Below are 23,451 nucleotides of genomic sequence, written 5' to 3'. Positions count from 1 at the left end.
AATTAAACAGTCCAAGACTTTGCAAAGTCTTTTATTCAGCCTTTGCACCCTACTGAACAATTAAGAGCAGAATATTTAAATAAAGCATCATATAGTTTTTAAACACTCAAATCTAATCAAGAGCAATGCACTTATCGTGGGCAAAAGGAACATAATCTATTAAAAAATCTGTTCTCAATCAAGCTCTTCAGCTTCTAGCATTACCAGCAGAGTATGATTTGTGTTCTGCCAGCTAAAAGGATGTCTCTGGCAAGCAAAATGAAGTGTGCATATATATCTATTTATCAAAGACTAGAACAGTACACTTGCTGGCTGTGCTGTACTCACAGACCTGACACAGGTGTTACACTGCTTACTGCTATTATATATAACCACACATTTATCACAGATGCTGACCATTCAGAAAATAAAACCCAGTCCATACAGGCATGAGGAGATAGAAACAGAGTTTTGATAAAAAATCAGGTTAATACAAAACAGCTGAAATAGAACCCTATTTCTAGTATTTCTATGAAAATGTATATAGATGTTATTATGTGAGTAAAAGACTACGGGGTGGAGAGGGTTTTTTTAAACACTGAATCTGAACCACTGCCTTTGAAGCTAAGCTATTTTTCTGTAAATCCATTATTTGCTCTAGCCTGCTCATCTTAAAAAGAACAGTAAGAAGTTCAGGGAGATGTAACAGCAATAATGAAAGCAATGGAACTGGTTCGGTGACAGACACCTGCAAAATCAGTAATGAGAAGGGGATGAGTAAGAATCAGCAGTAAGTTACATCTTCCAAAGTGAGAATAAGGCACATCAGTGTGACTAAGAAGAGCTGCATCAAGAACACAGAGAATCTGGCAGTTCTTTGTACAGCAGAAAAGAGACCTGTGGGTCTCCTTGCCAAATGGTATTGTGGATAATGAAAGCTCTAACACAGGCTTAAGACAAGCTCATGAAAAATCCACTGGGAATTACTATGCAAGTACAATGCACCTCAACTTTGGGATGTCCCCAAGCTAAGTCCTAACCTTAGAAGTACCATGTATGCCTGCCCTGGCCTCATTCCTTCTTAGTCACTTCTTTGCTGCTGCTGGTGAGAAGGAGGAGTTGAACCTCTGGCCTGACCTGATACAGTCATGCCAATGTTATGTTTACTATCTACTTGCAGAAAAAAATTCCTGGTAGTAGCTTCAGATTCACTTTGGGGAGGGGGGGTGATGGCTGAATGAAACACAGCTTTGCAGAAAAGGACTTGGTGAACAAGCAGCTGGCCACGGGCCAGCAATGTGCCCTTGCAGCAAAGGCAGCTCACAGTATCCTGGGCTGCATTAGGAAGTGCTGCCAAAAGGCTGAGGGAGTTCACCCTGCACCTCCACTCAGCACTGGTGAGGCCACAGCTGGAGTACTGTGTCCAGTTCTGGGCTCCCCAGTACAAGGAAGGCATGGGCAAACTGGAGAGAGTCCAGGGAAAGGGGCATTGAGATCAGCAAGGAGCTGGAGCATCTGTCATACAAGGAGAAGCTGAGAGCTGGGACTGTTCAGCCTTGTAGAAGAGGGGTGAGACCTTATCAGTACAGCTGATGGTAAGGTGCAAAGAAGTTGAACCTCTTAGAACTTCTCAGGGACATACCATGACTGAAAGAGCACAAACAGAAACATGAGAAATTAAATTTAAACATTACTCAAAGGTTTGTTTACTGTAAGGGTGATGAAACACTGGAAGAGATCACACAGAGGTTGCTCCATCCTTGGAGCAGCTTGCCCAGCTGGACATGGTCCTGGCACCCTACTCTAACTGAACCTCTTAAGGAAGGAGCTGGAGCTGGACTACAAGATCTCCCAAGATCCCTTCCAACCTCAACCATTCTGTGATTCTGGTATGCAGAAGTGCCCAACTGCACTTACCACAAAGAACTTCTCCCAGACAATAACCGGGCCTGCCTGTGGAGAAGCCACAATCTACACTAATCCTGGAAAACTATGGTCACTCAACAGCCTATAATTTGTTGGCCCAGCTCAGGTGACTTAAATCCAGTTTGTTTCTTCAGCTTCAGCTGGAGAATACTCTGTGACTGTGAACCCTTCCTGCATGGTTGCCAATCTTACGTTTCGTGGTGCAGATGACAGCCAAAGAACAGCTCTCACAATTAGCACAATCTCTGTTAGCTGTATATTCTCTTTGATTTCATTATGGAGCAAGTCAAATGTGATCACAAGATTGTGTTTTTCACACATTCACGTGGTCACAACAAAACATATTATGAACAAAACCCAATATATAGCAACTTTGTTTTGCTATAAAGGATAGGGATGAGGTAGTGCAGACAGCATTCTGATACCAACCTTATTGCCCTTGCCCCAGCCTTCAAGAGAAATAAATCATTACAGTTTTTCACTGCAATCAGTAATATCCAAGTATGAGTCAACCAATTTTTTTGCTTTGTTTTGATGGTATTTTTTATTGTTTTCATTAAATCTGGCATAGTGATGGAGATGAGGGTGCCCATTTCCTTCCCTTTTAAATTGACAATTTTTTCTCTTCTTCCCTGAACTAAAAAGTGATGAGAGTTGCTGTGACTTGACAAAGTGCTATGTGAGATGCATGCTGGGCAGGAGCCTTCCAAATATCTCAGCACATGTTTTGTTTAACTTGCAATATCACATATAGAGCTTTCGGACTCAAATCCAACATGCTGGCATTGATTTTCTCCTCTGCATCAAAAGTGAGAATGGAACTGAAAGCATGGTGGCTGGGAACTAATAAATTTCAGTGTCTTTCTCTAGTTACATACAGGTAGGTGGATTTGTGTATTGCTTTAAAAGGAGGTGTCATCTGCCCCAGCTTATATTTTCTGACTTGGTTGGGCACATGTCAGTTTTGTTATCACCATCCCAAAACTATGTATTGCATGATGTTATATAACCAAATTTGGTACATACTGAAGAAAACCATAGTTATTTGGTTGTAGAAATGTGCTGTCACCGATCCCAGTGGATATATGGATGAAGTCCTTATTTCCAGACCAGCAAAGATAGAAAGTAGAAACTCCATCAGCCCCCAGGAGGGAGAAATGCTCTATGGCCCTTGCAAGCAGGCCTCAGAAGGAGCTTGTGAAAGGGAAGAAAGAAACAGAACTGTTCTAGTAAAGGCAGGGATGACAGAAATTTTTGAGATGGCATCAGGAGCAATGTGGAAAAGAACCCTAGCAAGTTGCAGTTATTAAAGAAACTATGGTCTCACAGGATGTACAATTTTTAGGGGCCAACCCAAGCTAATTGTTTCTGGCAGCAAACAGCTATCCAACCAAAGGAGCAGCTGCTCACCTCAGGATTATGCTTCAAATAGCCCCAAAAACTGATTCTGTGTGTCTTTTTCAAATGAAAACAAAATTCCTCAACAAATATACTTCCTTAGATTAGGTATTGGCCAGTAGTACTTCCTCTGTAAAGGCTAATGGTGGATTCCTGATACAGGCTTAAGGATCCTGTGACATCACTCAGAAACTTCAAGTGTTACAGGAAGCAGCACAGCTGTGTGGTATTTTCAAAGTGCCTGTGGTTTCCCAACCACAGCACCGGACAAGAAGTGCCAAAGGTCCCTGGGATGAAGCAGAGTGTGGCATCCACCCCTGGGGACAGGCTTGGCACTGCAGTGCTGCTGTATGGTGCTGCTCTGCTGTGCTGCAGGGTGCTTTATAAGGAAAGCACACTGATTTGACTGCTATTGTTAACAGTGACAGCAAAACACAGCCATTTTCAGCTGCACAGAGACAGCTCGTGTGTATTATGGTGGCAACTCTACCCTGGGTAAAGGTGAAGTTACTGACACCCAATGGACTCATTCATTGCTAGATCTGTGCCCTTCATTTAAAGCCAGCAACACTCTTCAGGTTGGAATTTTCCAAATATAGCTTTGACAACCCAGTTCCAAGAGCCCAGGGGAAGAGACATGACTACTTTGCTAATTGATGCTGATACACCAGGGAGGCTTGGCACTGTCTGCAGCAGAGTTTCCCCTTAAAGTGGACTAGGTCAGCTGGATGGCAACTGTACCAAGTCAAACAGCAATTCTCACAACCAGAGGCTCTTTTTCTAAATTAATACATATCCACAACAGTACTATTGGAGTGGGAAAACAATGTATTCAAACTGGGGGGACCAGCATAGAAACATGTGTGAATTCAATTACATCTGTGCACGTCTTGCATTATTTCAAACCCCTTGGAACTAGCTCATAATCTAGTTTGCCCTCTTGCATAATCCAAGACATATACTTTTCTCTGGTAGGGGACTGAACATACTGTACTCAAGAACTCGTATTTTTAATAAAAGTACAGCTAGTACTTGGCTAATACATACACTTCAGAAAGGCATTCAGTTTTCTTCTGATGGCCTCGAGGAGATTCAGAATTTACCACTTGTCACATTACATCCTCAATTGCATAAACCCAGTCTTAAGTTCTCCATGGGGACAGTGTCTCATTCAGTACACAGGACAAAATCATTTAGCTAGCAGCCATTCAATATTTTATTTTCGCCCTTTTTATTTGATGTATAGCCCTAAAAGCCTTGTTTACTGAACATTATTCCAGCTCTATTCTGAAGGCAGAATGATTAATTTCTTTACAGACTTTTCTATACTGCTCATCAGATGCTTCTAACTTGTTATGTGCAATTTCCTAGCTTTTGGAAAAGCACATAAAGGAATGCCATTATGTGGTACCATATAACTACTGCTGTGATTCATATCAGCAGGGATAGACCAGACCTTTGCTGTCTTAGCTAACAGGTGTGAACACAGTCTGCCAGCAGGGCCAAGTCATAGGAGGTGAGGTACATCTTAAGCAAGTGATTTTCAAGTGATATTTGCTGGCATCAGGATGGGAAGATTCAGAATTTTAAGGAGATTGAAGGACATGGAAAGGAAGTACTCTTACAGGTTCCTGCTCCTTTGTCATTCTCCTAAGATTGACCCCTTTAATTCACTCTTTCTAGCATGCTCACCCCTCCATCCATGTCCAATCTTATCTGGCATTATCTATCTTACCCTATTTTCTATCTGTATTTCTCCCACTTTTTCAGTTTCTTTCCTCTTCCCTACTTGCTTATAAACTGTGTCTCTGCCCCCAAATTTCTCATCTTACTGTCTTTTTCAGCTCTTCTGAATTTTACATCCATCCCTTGCCTAAAACATCATCACAGAGTACTCTGAACTGGAAAAGACCCACAAGCATCATTGAGACTGTCTCTTGGTCTCAAACAAGACAGCCCCAAGAGTCACACCATGTGTCTGAGAGCATTGTCCTATTGCTTCCTGAACTCTGGCAGGCTCAGTGCTGTACCACTTCTCTGGGATGCCATTCCAGTGCCCAACCATCCTCTGGGTAAAGAATCTTTACCTTATATCCAACCTAACCCTCCCTGACACAACTTCAGGCCATTCCCTCAGGTCCTGTCGCTGTCACCACAGAGAGAGATCAGCGCCTGCCCCTCCTCTTCTTCTCATGAGGAAGCTCTAACTGCAGTGAGGTCTCCCCTCAGTCTCCTTTTCTCCAGACCAAGTGACCTCAGCTGCTCCTCATATGGCATCCCTTCAATATCCTTCCCTGTTTTGCTTGTCCTCCTTTGGGCAACTCTTCAACAATTTAATTCCCTTCTTACACTGTGGCACACCAAACTGCCCCCAGCACTGGAGGTAAAGAAGATACTGCAGAGGCTTTTAAGGTCTCTTCTTTAGCCTCCCTTTCAGAAACAGCAAAGCCATGTTGGAATGACATTTTCTGAAGTAAACTGGGCCAGAACATCTGAGACATGTGCACCTTGGAAACTTTTATTCCAAGTTACTACAGTTACAGAAAAATGCAAGCAACTGAAATGTGAAGACTCAGAATGTCGTGATGTCCATAACATAAGACAAAAATGAGAGCTATTAGTATCATGTTGGCATCTAATTTGATGGCTTCTCTGGTATCAGCAACTTCTCCTAAATTAGGACAGAGCGAAGAACACATCTAGCTAGGTTTTTACTGAGTGAATTTGTCAAGGCTATATCACAACAAAGTAATATTATTGTGTACAGCAGTCTTGTAACATTATCCTGACATGCACCAGCTATTAATTTGCTATTTTTGTACTGAACATTAATTATTACCAAATATCTTGCCCTTTGCCTGTAGGTTCTACTATTTTTACTAATTGTAACTTTGCTTAACATTTGGTCTCTTGTACACTGATACCCCTTCAATTTTGGAGTTGCCAGCAAACCTCATCAGGACCAAATTTATGCCAGGAGATACAAATATGCTAGCAAAGACACTAGACACTGGATATAGAATTCCTGTAAAAATTAAGTTAGTCAAGACAAACTTCTAAAATTACTGAGAAACCTGGTATGGGCTACAGTTAATAAGACACACCATTGATGAAATGGTTTAGCTGCTCTGATTCACAAGAGAACTGGGTTTTGGTCTTCCACAAAGCCCTCTGTATAATTATTACTGCTATTAAGCTTTAGGCCCAGTGTCTGGAAAACAGTTTGTTTCGGGCTTGGTGCCAAAGAAGACTGCTTGCTGGGTGGGAGTGTTACCAAAAAATCCCCACAAGTGTGGAGTCCCTGCCTGTACACAAGGCTGGCAATAAGCTGCAGCTTATGACAGTAACTGATTAATTTTATTGTAAACTCATAGTTTATCCTGATTTTAGCAGACACAAGAAACCAGCCCAAGTTTTACAAACCCCGTATCTATCTACCTATAGTTATTTAGTTCTGATCTTTCAAACATCAGTGTACTGCTTATTTAAAATGCATAACATTTAGTAGGAAAAACAGCAAAGACAAAGTAGTGAACTGATTTCCAAAAGCGTCAGCCTTTGTCAATTAAAGTATTTACTTTTGACACAAGTCCTAATTAGTTTACAAAATTCAATCCAGTCTTAAAACAGAGGTTCAAACTACCCAATTTATTCTTGGAATGGTCACTTGCTTTCAGGATTAGGAAGACAATGGCATCCAGAGCAAGCATGAGCCCTCTCCCCCTCTTATTACAGTTAATCAGGAACATAAATATTATAATGGAGCTGAGCCCCTGCAAACTCACCAGGCTGTGCATAATTTCCACTCCAGCTGGATTCACTGTGAGTGCTTCATCATACAATTGCTTAGCCTCCTCCAAATTGCCTTTCATCTCTGCAAGCCTCCCACGCATGTACAGTACAGCATGAGATGTGGGGAAAAGACTAGCTGCCTCCTGGGTACAAAAGCCTGCTTCTTTGAGATGCTGCTGTTCCAGGAAGAGTTCAGCTGAAGGAAAAACAAAACACCAAGCCATAAAAATAAAGCAAAGAACACCCTGCCATTAGATGAAATGAAGCAGAGACCTTTCTTCATATTAATTATATATCATCTGACTTAAGCATATTAAAACATGAGGCCATGATCCTGCACAATGCTTAGTACTATGGTTAGTGCTTATTATCATTACTGGATTCACTGAATGTATCTTTTCCTAATGCTAAGGGATCTATACAGATGTTCATGGACACCTTTGAGTGGTGTCCTGACAAAGGCCTCAAGGATTCCTCCACTGGGAAGGTAAATAGTGCTGAACTGAGCCCTAAGCAAGCAGGGCTACTTGGAGTCATCACAGGTATTTCCAAATAGTGTGGGGGAGAAAAAAGAACAGAATAAGCCATCATTGTCTACTGAGAACTTAAAAAATGTCAGAGTAATAGGACATGTCTGAGCTGGACACTGGATAACTTAGGAGAGTACTTTCCCATTTAAAAAGGTGAAAAAAAGTGGTTTTCTTTTCTTATTTGGCAAGTTTATGAGATAGCTGTCTCTTAATAGTTCAGAAACTTGAAATCTTATATTATAGACTTATTTATATTGTGTATTCACCCATTTACATCCTCATACATTACAGAAAAATAAAATACAGCTCTTGGAAGAGACTGCTCACTTTCTTGAACTATCAGCAACCAGCTTAGTGGTTTGCTTAGAAAAAAAAATGCAAGGCGTATTTATGCATTTGAATGTCAACTTGATAATAAAATAATGTCTCATCATAAATTTCATAACGTATCTCATAGTTCAATTTTAACATTTCTCAGGATTTGGCCTAGATGATTGTGGTGTTGGACTGGAAAATTGTTGTAGGTCCCTTCCAACTGAAAAATTCTAATTCTTTCAAACAGTCAAAAAGTGATGCTCAGTTTTCACTGCCATATGTAATTGAAAAGGGAAACTGTTTTTATGTATATACATATACACACATACATAAGCATGTATGTAGATAAAGTAATTCTCTTCAAAGGGAGGCACTGCTCTTTGGTCCATAACCTGTGTTCTACATGCTCTCACTACAAAACCTCAGTGTCTCTCTCTTATATTTTTTTAACTGATATCATGCAGTAAGTATTGACAGTTCAAGAGTCCAATTCAAAATTACTAATTCAAGCTCCAGATTTAGAATAACAATTCTGAAATAATACACAACCTTAAATGTCCTGACTTTTTAAGGCAGTGAATATTCTTAGGATGTCTCTGTGAGGGGGGAAATTAAGAATGAAAATTCCTCTTGAATAGCTTTAAAACTCTCCAATTTCAAAACCTTGGGAGACCCAGATGACTGTGGGGACTTGGCATGGTGATGTGGAGCTTGCTAGAGCTGAGCAGGGAAGCATCTCAAAGGAAGTCCCCTGCCTGACCACGGGAAGGCTCCACTTTGGCCTATCTTACATGAGACTGGGATCATAAATGGCATTTCTACTGACACACCAAAAATTATTCTGTAGTGAAGTGACAGCATGGCTGAACACCCTTCCACTTCTGAGGTGACCCTCCTAGAAAAAGGGTGAGACACTGTCGAGAAAATGCTTGAATATTTCTCAGCCGTCCCTAGGTTGTGGTACAAGATAAATGTCATTCTCCAAGGCTGTCAACATGAGCAAAATATGAGTTCCTTCAGAAGAGTTATACTCTTTCAGAATGACTCATACACATTTCTTCCTGGTTAATCATAAAATCTCTGCATGCATCCCTTCCCTTGGCTCCAAGAGGCTGCAGCTATCTATAATAACAGAAGGCAAGGCCATGTACCTTGTCAAGCTGAATATGTGCACAGCCTTATGCAAAAAATTGGTGGGAGGACAGTATTTTCCTTGCACTTCCAAGGAACAGAGTGTTTTCCTGCCAAGTGCTGCACAGCAGCTGACGCCATGCATGTGGCATTAATGAGCCTGGGGATGTGCAAAGTGACACTTCACAGCCTGAAGATGAACACTCGATCCCCAAAGTTTGCACAAACTTAGCAGCACAAAAGAAGGGGTGAAATCCTGGCACTGTTTGAAGTCAGCAGAATTTCTGGATGCTGCCATACTAAAAGCTCTATCAGCAACTAAGAGCATTGTGTGACTTGTTTAATTTCAGAACAGGACTGGGAGCAAGTGGGTTTAGATGTGAAATCATGCACGGCTGGTGTTTCAATGCGTGCAAAACTTATTCCTTCTATGGCGCCTGTAAATCTTCTTCAGTAATAACAATTATTTAGAGGAAGTACAGCAACACAGAATCTAAATAAGAACTACAAATTGTATTTTATGGTATGGTAATGTAGCATATTAAGGTTCAGTCCGTTTTTCTGCAGGCTCAATAGTCAATAAAAATGATTTAATGGTGTGGGAGTCCTAATTTGCATAAAAAAGAATGAGAGGGGTGCCTTTTGGTTACGAAAGAAGTGCTAAAATTTTTAGCTACCCTGCTAAAAATAGACATTAAAGGACATCATTTAGGTCTGCATTAAAACGTGTTTTCTGTAAACTCATTTTTCACTTCTATTACACACTCATTTTATTTACAGATTAACAAGATATGCTTATGTAACATGGAATAAAAACACAGCTAGAGGCAGAAATCAAACTCAAAAAAACAAGGACCTATTAAATTTACCATGGTAAAACCCTCAGTGCTACTGAAAATACTCAAACACCTGCTTTCATGTTACTTGGGTTTGCAGCCTCCTGACCATTGGATTAATCAGCCTATCTCCTTATATAAATTAATTTTGCTATAAATAACATATAACCAAATTTGCAGCCCTTGTGAGGAAGTTCTATTATAGAGACTTGGCATCCAGTCCCACTTCCACTTCAAAGCAGAGAATACCTTCTCAAGCTGACACAGGTATCTGGTATCTGTAATCCTTATCCTGTGAAAGGGTCAATGCTTCAGGGAAACCATTTATGAACCTCTCATTATTGTACCAGATTGTTCTTGGTACTGACCTTCTCCAGAGCTTTGAATCTAAAGCCAAGCTTCCTTGCTCTGTCACTTAACCATCTCCATAAAATCTTCAATAAATTTACATTCTGTTTTGACCTAAAAGCTCTCTGAATGCTACTGAGCAGAGAGACAGATGATGATCCTGTGTGTACCACTCATCTATTATTCTCTCTGGAGTGTGAATGACATTAGAGAATATTTCAGCACTCTTACCTACAGGTAAGAGACAGTGCACTGCATGGATGGGCCCAGACAGGTTGAATCGTTCACTCTCTCCTTTCATTCAGTTCTTGAGGCCTGTGCCTGCCCTGAGACCATGACCAGCTATCCAGCTGACTTCAAGGTTCAGCCTAGCACAATTCATTCCTTTCTCAGATCCACTTTATGTTTCCCATTTGTGCTCTCTTCCAATACTGTCCAGCCTATGCTGCTGCTCTTCCAAACAACTGAGTTCTTGTAGCTATGGCCTCTTCTGTCTGGACTTGCAACTGGACTGATGCACCAGTTTTAATGCTGGGCCCAGTCCCTGAGAGCAGAACACCTCTGCACTGAGATTATTATTAACTCCTATTACAAGCTCATAGTTCTTTCAGCTATTTCTGCTAGCATTTGAGCTCATCTACAGTGAAGATCCTTAATCAGGTGAAAATTGCCAGAAGCATGTAATCTACTTGCTCTCCAAAGACCCCTAACAAATGCACAGACCAAGTGCAATTCCCAGAACACTGACAAAGCTGGGTGTCCTGCAGTCACCCCCTTTATTTTGTCCAAGATAAAATTATTTGCAGAGTTCTGTTAGGGAGTCCATCAGGGGTGTACCAACAGTGTAATCCAGTCATGTCTACATCACACTGGTGTCTGAAAAAAACAGAGGTGTTCAACATCACCTTAAACACTGACTCTATTCCCCATTTCAAAGCAGTGTCAAGAGTGATAGTGCTTGCAGCTGCAGCAACAATTTTAATTCTAGCCTAAAGAAATCAAACAGATCTGAAATGTTTTTCTGCAATGTGAACAACGCAAGAGTTAAAATTTCATTACTTGTGAATTACGTTTGGTGACATCCAAGAGGCAGCACTTAACTCCCACAAAACTGCTCCACATCACCTGGTTGTGTGTGCCTGATGCATCTAAAGCACTCCACTTTCATCCAATCCAAAAATGTTACCACACAGTGACATGGCCAGGGTAACAGCCAAATGCCTGGCAGGATGGTACAGTGCCGAGCAGCCTTTCACAGTCAAGAAGGTGAGAGCATCTGTGAGGGTGTTGGAAGGCCATTTCTGTTCCACATCACCTGCCTTCAGGAGTTATTACTGCTTGTTACTGCAGGAGCCCTTAGCTAGCTGGAAAAGCCCTCTCTGAGACAGCTCTGCCATCAGCAGCGACTACTGAGCTATTACCATGACAAAGGGTTCCCTCACTGCCTTTCCTTGCTGGCAGGTGAGGTTTAGCCATTGTTCCATGCTATGACAGCACCCTGCATGCAGTAGCTTGACAATTCGTGGCAGATTAGACAGAAGATTCCTCCAGGCTTATCCTGACTACAATAATTTCATTTGATGCAAAAGTTTGATACAGAAATAAAGTACAGAAACTGCTGCTTGTTCCCATACATCTGAGCTCAGGCACCTGCTCTTTTGAATGAGGCAGCAGGTTTACATCCTCTCTTTGCATGCAAACTGAATTCCAGGGACTGGCTTTAAATTGCCAAGCTTCAGGTCTCACAGGGCCTGAAATGACCACCAATCTTCTTTATTTACAAATGCAGCATTAGAGTGAAGGTTTTTGGAAGCAGCACAGAAGTGCCACAAGCTACCTTCTATCCTAAATGGTGCAGTCAAAACATGACTAACAGCCCAGTCAAGTATAAATTCCTATTTTCTGTCTCTGGTATGAACAAATGTCCTGCCTCCTTCTTCATGACTGTGTACATTTTATCACTTGTCCAAACTTACTGAGCAGCTGAGGAAATGGTAATTTTCTGTACCCTCACTAATTCTCTGGCAGTGCAACAGGTTTCCTCCCATCTCCTGGCAAATTTTCTACAGAATGCTTAACAAAAGGCATTGGTAGCTGCTGCCTGCTTCCATGACAAGTGAGTGTTCAAGACACATGTGAATGTTTGCATGTCCCAAATTTTGAGAAAAGGTATGTGCTCTTTGACAATTGTCCATGCTGAAGAATTACCAGTCCACAAAGTTTCACATCCTGCTCTAGCAATGAGAAACATCCAGAGCCTGAGGAATGGAGGAGGCAATCCCAAATGCCCTATACTGACATAAAGCTGCAAGAATACTTTTGACTTTTTAAATTCCTCGTTGACAGAAAATAAAATAAACCAAACTGCAAAGTGTAGAACAAAACTTATTAATCCTTCTTGAGGCTGTTCGGATGAAGAGAAATTGAGAATTTGGTGATCTTTAGTCTCTACCACAAGTCTGGAACAGAGCTTGCTAAACCAGGAGGCTCAGCAGAACTACTGCAGGCTTCTTAACTTAACTTCAAAGGGGACAAAACCACTTCACTTTACCATTTCTATCACCAGTTGAAGTGCTCCTAATCCCTCCAAATAAGTAAATACTGCAGGGGAGTCTTCTTTGCAGTACACCTTTATTCTCCTCAGAAATGGAAGTGTAATAAAGGACTTTCTCCTGTTCCCCCTCACCAGAATCCAGCTTTTCACAGTGCTTTGTGTAACTGTAAAGCAACACAAAAATTAGCAGCATTTATGGAGCTCAAGAACTCAAGCAGTGAATGGGGAAGTTCTAAACTTGAAATTCTACAATTTGGAAGCACTTAATAAAAAGAAAGCAAAACATTAGAATTGGCTCAACAACAGTGCTGCATTACAGGACAGTATCTGACCCAGCTATTCTGGCAATATCAATAAAGATGTCGCCCACACCTGATTAACACCTTTAATATCAGAGCTAATAACTTGTGGGGGCTTAGGACTGCTAAAAGCTCTGAGAAGGAAAAATACTGAAGTGCCCATGTGCTGGCTGTGCAAACACAAGCTGTGCTGGGTGAGCAGAGGGGCAGCAGGGGAGGGCCTGGCTGCACCCTTGGCTGCTGCCAGGATCTGGCTCCATGGCTGCAGACCAGCACATTGGAGACTTCTTGTGGAACAAAGCCCATCTCCTCTAACACAGCTTTTTTCCCAGGAACTGGCCCATATGGAATAAAATAAATAAATCACAAGTGTTTTGCGAAAGGGGAAAAAAAAGTTCCTGCTGTACATAACTCGGAGGAGCAGATGTTTTTCCATTAGCTCACTGTTCTCTGCTGCACTGGCTCTCTTTGCATTTCTTCTTTGTAGCATGTTCAGTATAAACTATTTCGCCTAGGTTAAACTTTAGCATGTTACTGAGACAGCAGGTAGCTCACTCCAGCCCCACTGGGAGTACATGGAATAGTATCCTCTCATTTTTCTCTAAATCCTCCTTTAAATTAGCCTTGGGGTCTACCTGGTGAGGTTCACAGGCTGAGCTTAGCAGGCATTTAGCCAAATTTAGATCAAATTACCAGACCTAGTTTGCTGTGAGTGGCCATATTTGGTAAAGTATTGGGTTAGTCAAGAAGCTAAATTGTCAGATATAAACTACTAGTAAAGACAAACAAAGTGGACCTTGTAGTTAAAAGCAAAGCTTAAAATAATACAGTAACAGGAGCTAGAATATTAGAACTCTTATTAAAACTGGCTTGTAGCATTCTAAAATGCTCTGTATAAATAGAGCATATGGTTATTACTGCCTGGAAATATAATCACACATACTTCAGATAAAAAAATCATTCCCGTTACCCAAAGAGCCTAACACAAAATTAACACAATTTCTTTCCAATACTAACATGCTTTGCTCTCTGGATCAAAAATGATCTTATAAAGATGCTGAATGAAGGTAAATTTTGGTCATAAATTTGAACTATTTGAAGTATATTTTCTTTAGTCAAACAGCATAACTCTATTTTCTAAACAAAAGGGAGAAGTATTGGCATGACTGCTAGAAGTACCAGCACTAGTAATCTCTAGGATTGCCCTTGCAGCTTTTCCTGCAGGAAGAGGGAGGAGTTAACAAGCTTTACCAGTGCCACCGAAGTTCCTTGCCTCTTCTCAAACTTGAATTCAAGCTCTCATCCATGAAAAGTAGAACAAAGTGGAGAAATGAGCATAAGGATTGCATAATGAACACCTCTCCTGGAGCTGCACCACCACAGCATGTGCACTGTAGCACTGTTCCTAAGTACTCCCTGAAAAGAGCTGTTTCTCAGACATGGGGCCAAGAATAATGTTTAGGCTCATAAATGTTAAAGTGTTCCGAGATGATTCTTTTTAAGAAGCCATTATATTCAAGAGGACTGGGGGGGGGGGGGGAGGGTGTTGTTAAAAGGGACTAGACAAGCTGTGTTAACAATCTCTGCTGCAGAACACTTGGAAATAGAATTTGCCTGTTAGTATTCCAAGCATGCCTGCTGCAGGAGATGTCTAGTCTTTGAGGACAGCACAGTACTCTTCCAGAGCTGTGACTACCTGTGCAGAAAACAGGAAGATATGGAAGCCCACTAAGACACTGTGCCAAGTTCCATGCTGCAGGTGACTGTACTCCCAGGTGGTCCTGTAAGGAATGGCTGGACATAAGATTAACAGTGAGAACTCAGAGTTTTATTTTGATGCTTGAAAGAGAAAAAGACTCTTTCTAGAGACCACAGATCCATCAAGCAGTTCTTTGTTTACAGGAGGCTACAAAAAATTAGCTTGCCAGAGATCACTAGGCATTGCTGCAGGGAAAGACAAGGTACAGCATGTGTCAGAGTGGAACACATTTCAATTTAGCAGCTGCACATCCAAAGATGGTGCTTTATTGTCTTCCCTACAAAACTATGCTGGTTACAAACCCAGAGAAGTTACAGATAAAACCACTAAGTATATGATCTCTTGTGGGTGAAATAAGTATCTTTATCACAGCACAAAAGGGATTAACTGTTTGCACAGGGTTCACAGCCTTCCCTTCAGCCACTGTTAAAGGAACACACATATTTTCAGAAGGTAATTGTGAAACCTGTTAGAGAACAAGAGGATCTCCAGCTTGAAGGGATGGAGGACACTTCTGTACAAGGCAGGAACTCTTACTGCAGCTGGAGGATGACACACTAAGGATTCCCCTACGTAAGCATCACTGGATAGGTACCAGCCCATAAGAGTCCCTCTTGAAAGTGTATGTGCCTTTTTGTGGCCTGGCCTGGCTGCTGGAGGGCTGTAAGAGCTGCCCCATATAGCTGTGGGATAGCTGGTTTTGTGTGCCTCTTCCAAATCTCACTGCACAAAGTTCTAACTGGACCAGCTGGTCGGTACCGTTCCCTTTCATGCTCTGGGGTATGAGAAGGCAAGGTAACTGCAATGGCTCTAATGGCATCCAGACATGACTGCTACCTGGCACTCTCAATCCCTACCTGTGCACAGAGACACAGCCAGCTGTGTCCTGTGAGTGTCTGAGAAGGACAGATGCTTTGTTATAAATTTACTGTAGTATGAGGTTAGGAAATTGTAATAACTTTATCTGAGGATTTATGAGTCATGGTAAAAAGGTCAAAGTGTTAATAACAACAAAAACAACACACTAGTCATTTCCCAAAGGCAGATTAACATTTTTCCCCTTTGGAGATAGGACACTGAGGTATGAAAAAGTTAGGCAACTTGCCTGGAGTCACAAGATGAGTCACTGATTGAAAAAGAACAAGTCCAAGCTAAACCTGATGAAAATCTACAGCATACTGATGCAGATGTTCCACGAACATCAAGTGAGTCCATAGGCAGGCATCAGAATGTTACACTAACTGCCTGTTGCTTTCCACAGCCATTAATTTTGGGGTGAGCTGAAATGTAAAACCACCTGACTACCTCAACTTCCTCTAACCGTGCATATCTGTTTAATTTGTTGTCTATGAAATATCTCTGTTTTGGAAGTTACTTCTTACAGGTATACTTGCTCCTCCTTTCCTCTCCTTTCAGATGGAAAGATCAGTGAAGGTCAGTGACACCCTTTGGGTCATTCCATTCACTAATCTCAGTGTAAGGCCAACCCACTTCCAAGAAGTCTTCTAATTATTCAGGTACTGTGTCCTCCACAGAGAGTAAAGACTACTCCAAATACCTGCACCTCTCTTCATCCCTCAGGACACCAGAATCCAGCAGCTTCCACACTACTGTGAGAAGGGAATGGCCAGTACCTCAGCAGGAGCTCATTAAGCTGCATCCATAACAATAACTGACTTCAGTAATGAAATTACAAAGCAGCCACAGTACATGTTTTCAAAATATCAATCCTGAATCAAGTCCAGCTAAAACTAAGCATGAAGCATAACAAAGGCTTACAAAGTGATAAGAGAGAAAAGTTACAGCTTATAAAAATAAATTCTATCTAAAAGAATTGATTAACACCTTTCAGAAAGGCACTCTATCCACACTGAAAAGCAATCATAGCAATTCACAGCAAGCACTAGGTCTTTATTGCTTTTGCCTTTTCAGACAGCAGCAAAAATGTAAACTGCCTAGAGCTAGCTGTAGGATGATGGACAACAGACACCTGACTTCTCATCGTTATAAACTCCATTTAGTTTGCTCCCCACCAGCCCTCTCTGCAGCCTTAAATCAGGAGTATAAACTGAATAAAGCACAATCTTGCTGGTGATTTTGAAGCCCACAGCACATCACTGAAATTTACATCCACACAAGTCATTAAGGAGAATACGCGATTAAGTTAAAGGATGATTCATTTTATAAGGTGACTTCTTTTGTTAATATTAATCAAATTGTAGCAAAAACAATGTCATAAATTTTGTTCTAGAACTAAAGTCTAATTGGTAGGAAATTACCCACAAAAACAGCTATGAAAATCTTTGCAGGGTGAGACTGCCAGGTCTTATATGAGAACTGTCAATTGCACAGATTAGCAAAATGAGAATTTGAAATGTTCCCCTGCACGAAGAATAGGAAACTATCAGCAGCTTTCCAGGGGGTTCTGCTTTTCTTTCTGCATTGCAAATGGTGAGACATCTAATAAGCAATCATAGCACTCAAAGGTAATTTTAACTGTGCAACTGTGGGCCCAGTTATAGAAGAAAAACTGTGTCTCCTAAAAACAAAATTACAGGGTTGGAACTCTCCCAGTTCTGAAACACTGGAATGCAAACAGCAGAATGTGCTGGGCCAGTCTGCTCCTCAAAAAATGTCCTACATAACACCCCCCCATGGGTTTGGAGATCACTTGTGGCTAGAGTCTCTCCTCACTGTCTTCCCCTTATGTGCTCTGCTGCAGCATCTTTGCATTAGTGTCTCAAACTGATACTCAACCTACAAGACCCTGGGAGGTTCAAACAGTCAAGGACAGAGTGGAGAACGTGCTCTTTCTAATAGTTTCCACTTAAACCTCAGCAAAGATTGGAATGCTTAAATCACATTTAAGACATGTTTTGCCCAGCCTTATTAGAGGGAAGCATTTAGTAAAGGGAGAATGGAAATAATTTTCCTTATGAACTACCACTTTCTAATGAAGAACTACCCACTCTCTTTTTTAAAAAGCGTATTATAGTGATGACTAAAGTTTTCTGTGTGTTTTGGAAAAACAGAAATGAGCTGAGAAATCATACTACTACAGTATTTTTTGGGGTCAAAATTAAATAACCATCTGGGATAGATAGGCAGATTTTCTGCTGGAATAAGTGATTTTCAATTCATGACTTCAACTACTCTGTTAAAAGCAATAGCAATCTGTTAATATTTATGTCATTTGATTCATCACTGGAGGGAAAGAGGAACTCCAGGTAGCTCAGGACTTACCAGCTTGTAGCCAAATTTGTTCAAGAGTTGTCCACAGCTTCACAGGTCCCTGCTTCATTGTACTGCTCTGCATAGTTATTTCAGACATGGCCTGTTCCAGTCTTGATGCAGCAAGGGAAGAGGCTCGTTGTGATCCTGTGAACCAAACAATGATGTATTTTATACTTATTTATGTTATTTCTTTGACTTGTTAGGGCAGCAGGTTTGATCCTCCACTTACTGCATTGGTTTTATGTAATAAGAACTCTGCTGAATTTTGGCATGATAAACTGGAGAAATATGTTTTCTAAAAGGTTAATTTACTGAAAAAAACCCACTAAATTATCCAAGGGCTGCAGCTCAAACAAGCAAATTAAGAGACAGACAGTAATTTTATAAAGGTCTGCTTAGCATTCATCAAGGAAGCAACCATATTTTGCTTGTTTGGGAAGCAGAAGTCTAGCATCAAATATTTTCCACAAATACCCATTTTATAAGCACAGTCATCATGCAATTACAAAATGGGCCCCACTAAGGTAAAAAATTCATACAGCATTAAAAAGTTGCTTAGCCCCATTCACATTGCACACACATTTCAAGTGACATCAACATTGTTTTACTGATTTAGAGGCAGGGTGGTTTTTCATTTAACCTTGGGGAGCAGAGAGTTCAGAGCTTTGACTATATTAACCTTTAGTATGCACTGTAACATTTATTAAAGAATAAAATATTTGGCGCCCACACCTCTGGGACAAAACATCACATCAAAAGCTTATCCTAGGAGGGCTGCATGGGCAGAAAACACATTTTCCAGTACAGCAAGTGGGATTATACTGGTGAGCCAACCTCTCAGAGGAGTATCAAGATGGTGGCAACAAGATAAGAAGCTACAAATTGATATTTCAGAGTTGGCTTTGAGGAATAAATATTTTGATATACATAGGTTTTAATGTGATTTTATGGTTGATAAGCTCTTTCTCTGGAGAGCTACTGTGACTGAAGCACTTGTGTTGATTAGCACTACTCTTGAATCTATCCTTACAGGCTGACCTCATAAACCACAAGATCCTAGAGTTAGAATCCCACTTTTTCTCTTCCGCAGCCACAGGGCATATGCACTTAATGGTCTCTCTGAGAGGGACAGCATGCTTTTCCAGCTGGAGTGTGCTCAAGGGAGGCAGGGCTGCCAAACCACACCTCCTCACCAGCAGACCAAGCCATCACCCTGTGGTCCCCAGCCATCTCCACTGGGGATGCAGAGCAGGGACCCACCAGGCACGAGGGGAGGCTTCACCCTCCCGTGCCAAGCACCTGTGCTTGCGAGGCAGGACATGGCTGCAGCTTCTGCTTGACCCGAGGTGAGCATGTCACAGCTTGGGAGAGCCCACAAGTGCAACTCCAGGCTCACAACTGCTCTGGGAAATACTTGTCCTATTATCTCATCGCTAACTAATGTCATTCATTTCAAGCAGGAGAACTACAAAACAGCCCTGCAAGCAGGCGCCTCCCACGGCTCCCTTGGAAAATGCAAATGTGTTCTTCCCAGATGCATTTCTTAAATTCCTACATATTTTCCAAGATCTAATGTTCCAAGAGATGACAGTGCAGTAATGTTGCAATCACAGCTTTAAGGTTATGGGTAAAAGCCATTCAGCTTTGCAGCAAGAATTCATTGTATTTACCAGTTTATTTAACTGATCCACCTTCGGCACAAGATTCGTCCCTGCCTTGCCCACTCACACTCCTCTCCCTAATCCCTATCTCCACTAGTGAGAATTTCACTGAGACTCCCAGAAATTCAAGCCAGACTAGAGCTGTTTGACACAGAGAAAACTACCAAATCATTTATCCCTAGCCATCTAAAACACAGACAGCTCTGCAGTGCAGAGACAAGCAAATGGACACATGAACAGATAGTGATGTTATTAGCAGAGCTTTGAAGTTAGGGCATACTTCTTGCCTTCCAGACTGGCAAACCTGGGAAAAAATACATATAACTTTGTGGATTTTGCAGACAGCTTAACAAGATTTTTATATCAACATGTTTTGAAAGCAACTTTCAGTACCACATTTTTCTGCCAAGGCTGCCCTCTCCCAGAGAAGCTTCGTGGAGCTGTGTTTCTTGCAAGCATCCAAGTGTAATGCTGGGCTGTTTGCACTGGGTAGGCAGATAGACTGGTGTCTTATTCACATCCTCACAGAGCTCAGGGAAATCCTCTTTTCCTTGCAAATCAATCCAAGAAAACGAAATAATCTCTGTGCATTTTGGAGAGGTTCACACGCTGCCTAAGTAGGTCCAGTTAGAATCTACTAAAGCATCCTTGCTTCACAAAGAAGACTTCACAGGATATAACAGCATAGTTGCTCCCAAAGAAACCCAAGTTAGCTGCTCCTCATCTTGTCTTCACTAGCCAAGTAGCTGCCAAGAGGGAAATTTGAGACTGAAACTGATCCCACCCAGTGCAGTGGGCATCTGCACAGCTGGACAAATGAGACCCAAGCTACTTAGCAATTTACATGCAGGCTCTTTTAATTTAACATCCCTTGGTATTCCAGTCCTTTGATGTTTACTTTCTTTTCCTTCTCTTCCAGCCTACAAGAGGAAGCAAAATATTTTAGGCAGAGATCATGCCATCCCTGCTTAGCCTCAGAGACAGATACACTCTTTGCTCTAGACACATACATGCCAGATGATCAGGCTCTCTCCAAACCAGTCCATACTCCACTTTTGCCACTACTGTTCTTGCCCATCTCTGCTGGGATGCTCACAGCAGTTCTCCTTAAAGCTTGTCTGACCAAATAAACTCTGTAACAGAAGATTTTTGCCAGTCTGGCCTTTCTGGACTGAAATGGGCTCATCCACATCTCTGAATCTCAGGCAAGCAATAAGGTGTCCCTTGGGGTGGGCTGATGGCTACTGCAGGCACAAAAGAGTTTATCTCAAACACACTATTTCCTCTCCTGGGAGAGGAGACCAGCATGTGTCACACTGGCAGGACCATGACCTCAGGGTGGTGGGGGGAAGATGGAAAAACTTCAAACAACATTATGAAAAATTATCTGAATGTCTCATTATAAGCTATCTTCTCCTAAAGAAACATGAGAAAAAAACTTCCCCACAAAACCTGTCTCGCAGAACTTTAATGTCATGCCTCAAAATACATGCAAATGTTGGCTTACGAAGATCTCATATAAATTTGTTATTTTAGTGCAGTCTCTTTCTCTATTTAACAGCTCTACTAGACAGAATATAAACTTCACATTTTACAATAAATCCCTCCAAACACTTTGCAAATAACTCATGAAATAACAAACTCATTTTGTTGTGATGAGTTCTGCACATAAGCCATACAAAATCTATCTAAATAATTTTAAAGCACTGTTCTAGGGTGTTTTAAGTCCAAAAAGACCAATATTTTGCATTTATGTGAAAACTGCTATCAAAACAGAAATGTAGCTCATTAGATTTACTAGACTTGTAAGAAACACAGAACTCCCAAGCCTAAATCACTTCAGGCAAAAGCATTATAAGATAAGACTAAATCAGAGACAGAATGAAACAGCAAGGCAGCTGACTGATATCAATGAATTTAGTTAGGAACACTGCTTCAGTTAGGAGAAGATGAAGAAAATAAAGAGGAATTAATCTTTCTGGCAGCAAACCTAAAATTCTGGCACAGCAAATCATCTTATTGTGGTCTAGCTGAGGGAGAGGCCAGTGTCAAACCCGGCCACAGGAGCTGCCACCCTTCAGTGATGAGCCCAGAGATGACAGAGCGCCTGCGCAGCGCAGCGATGCTGCTGCATGCTCCCGGGGGACTGCACAACAGACAGCACTGCCTGCTCCACAGTGATGCAGAAATATCACACCTCCTCCCTCCTGCAAAGCAGGCAGCCACAGCTCTGGGGAAGCACAAGGCCGAGAGCAGCTAGAGCTGTACCCTCCAATCTCGCTCACTGCTCTATTCAAAGAGGCTCCCAACAGGCACAGCAGAGCCAGCTGCTGCCCTTCTGCAGATGGGGAACAGCAGCACGCAGAGCCTGCAGAGCAGGGAGCCACAGAGCCCTGCTGAAACCAGCCAGAGCCAGCCCCACACTAAGGTGGGTGGTGTAATTTCAGTATGAGCTCCATTCTTGCATCCATTGTGGGGGCAATCACGTTAGCATGGAAACCTGGATTCTCAAAGTGGAGGAGGAATATATTTCTTGGCTAAAACTAAACTGCATTCAGTGCAAATCACTTTAGGTGCATGAAAAGCTGATTCAAAGCTTGTACTTTACATTAATTTGCCCTTTCTGGCAGGCAGCACCATGGCATACAGCACAATTAAGACTCAGACAAACCCTAATTCCCTAGCGATCCACAAGATTTATGTATTAGGTTTTTTTCTTGTCCATTTTCTGAGCTTGAGGTTCGCTTTCTTTGCAAGTGTTTTTTCTACATCCACAAGCATAGGCATTTGATTCCCTAAAAAACCCTTCAAATTAAAAGGCAAGTTTCTCACATCATCTGATTTTGAGCTAGGGTTTTAAAGAAGTACCAAGTATCACAAGATTTACGACAAAAATCACAAGTCAGCAGCACTCTCTGAAAGCTTCCTTTCCCCTTTACTGCCAAGATCAGCTTTGATGTCTCAGTTACTTCCATCTGACTGTATCTGTTACTGTGAATAGGTATTTACCATAAAATAAAGCATCACAAGGTTTATGCACAAATCCCAAAGCAAATCACCATCTAATAGGAATTGACACTCACTCAGCTTTCCAAAACCAACAATAGCAGCTGGCTTGATCAGGACATCTAAAAAGAATTAAATCAGGAGGCAGGCTGAGGGAGGGAAGGAATAAAAAAATAAAAAGGACAGAATGATACATCTCAGAGAGCTTTGTGAAAGAAGCAGAAACTCCTCTCTGTGTGAGGCATGGGGAAGCCAAGGTACAGACAAACCACAGTGGAAATGGCCATGGAGGCAGACCTGGACCTCCTGACCAGCACAGGCCCATCACCCTCTCCAAAGAAAAGGAAACATTCATCTCTCACAAAAGCAGTTGTTTGGAAAGGAAAGCACAAATCCTGTTTCCTTACCAGAATCAGTGTCATGAGCATCTGGGAGGGTGAGATGCAGTCCATTATGCTTTTTGATTACTGGTGTTTCGGTCACACTACTTCCTTTCTCAGAGCCACTGTAAAGAAACAAAACTGTGTAACTTGGACATCTCTAGTGGAGAAACGTTCCCCTCAAAGCAGGCCATACTTCAGCTGCCATGGGAAGTGAAAAATTAAGGTTTCCAGGTGTGAGAGATAAGCTTATTGAATGTATTAACACCCGGCCCACTGCCAGCAGACAGGAAGCTCAGACTG

General features: G+C 41.7%; 1 protein-coding gene across 3 annotated transcripts in view; it reads right to left on the bottom strand.

The window, feature by feature from the left end:
• The window catches only part of TTC7A (tetratricopeptide repeat domain 7A), a 166,959-nt gene that overhangs the window by 28,141 nt on the left and 115,367 nt on the right, over positions 1 to 23,451 (bottom strand). For all 3 annotated transcript variants that reach the window (XM_002187925.7, XM_072927602.1, XM_030269186.4), the window contains 3 exons: positions 23,176 to 23,273; positions 18,111 to 18,245; positions 7,089 to 7,291 (listed from right to left, as the gene is read on the bottom strand). In XM_002187925.7, coding sequence (XP_002187961.4) covers positions 7,089 to 7,291; positions 18,111 to 18,245; positions 23,176 to 23,273 — 436 coding nt within the window. The remainder of the gene's footprint in view (positions 1 to 7,088; positions 7,292 to 18,110; positions 18,246 to 23,175; positions 23,274 to 23,451) is intronic.

Source organism: Taeniopygia guttata, chromosome 3 (genome assembly GCF_048771995.1).
Source record: "Taeniopygia guttata chromosome 3, bTaeGut7.mat, whole genome shotgun sequence".
Classification (NCBI taxonomy): domain Eukaryota; kingdom Metazoa; phylum Chordata; class Aves; order Passeriformes; family Estrildidae; genus Taeniopygia; species Taeniopygia guttata.
This window is presented reverse-complemented; position numbering and strand designations above follow the sequence as displayed.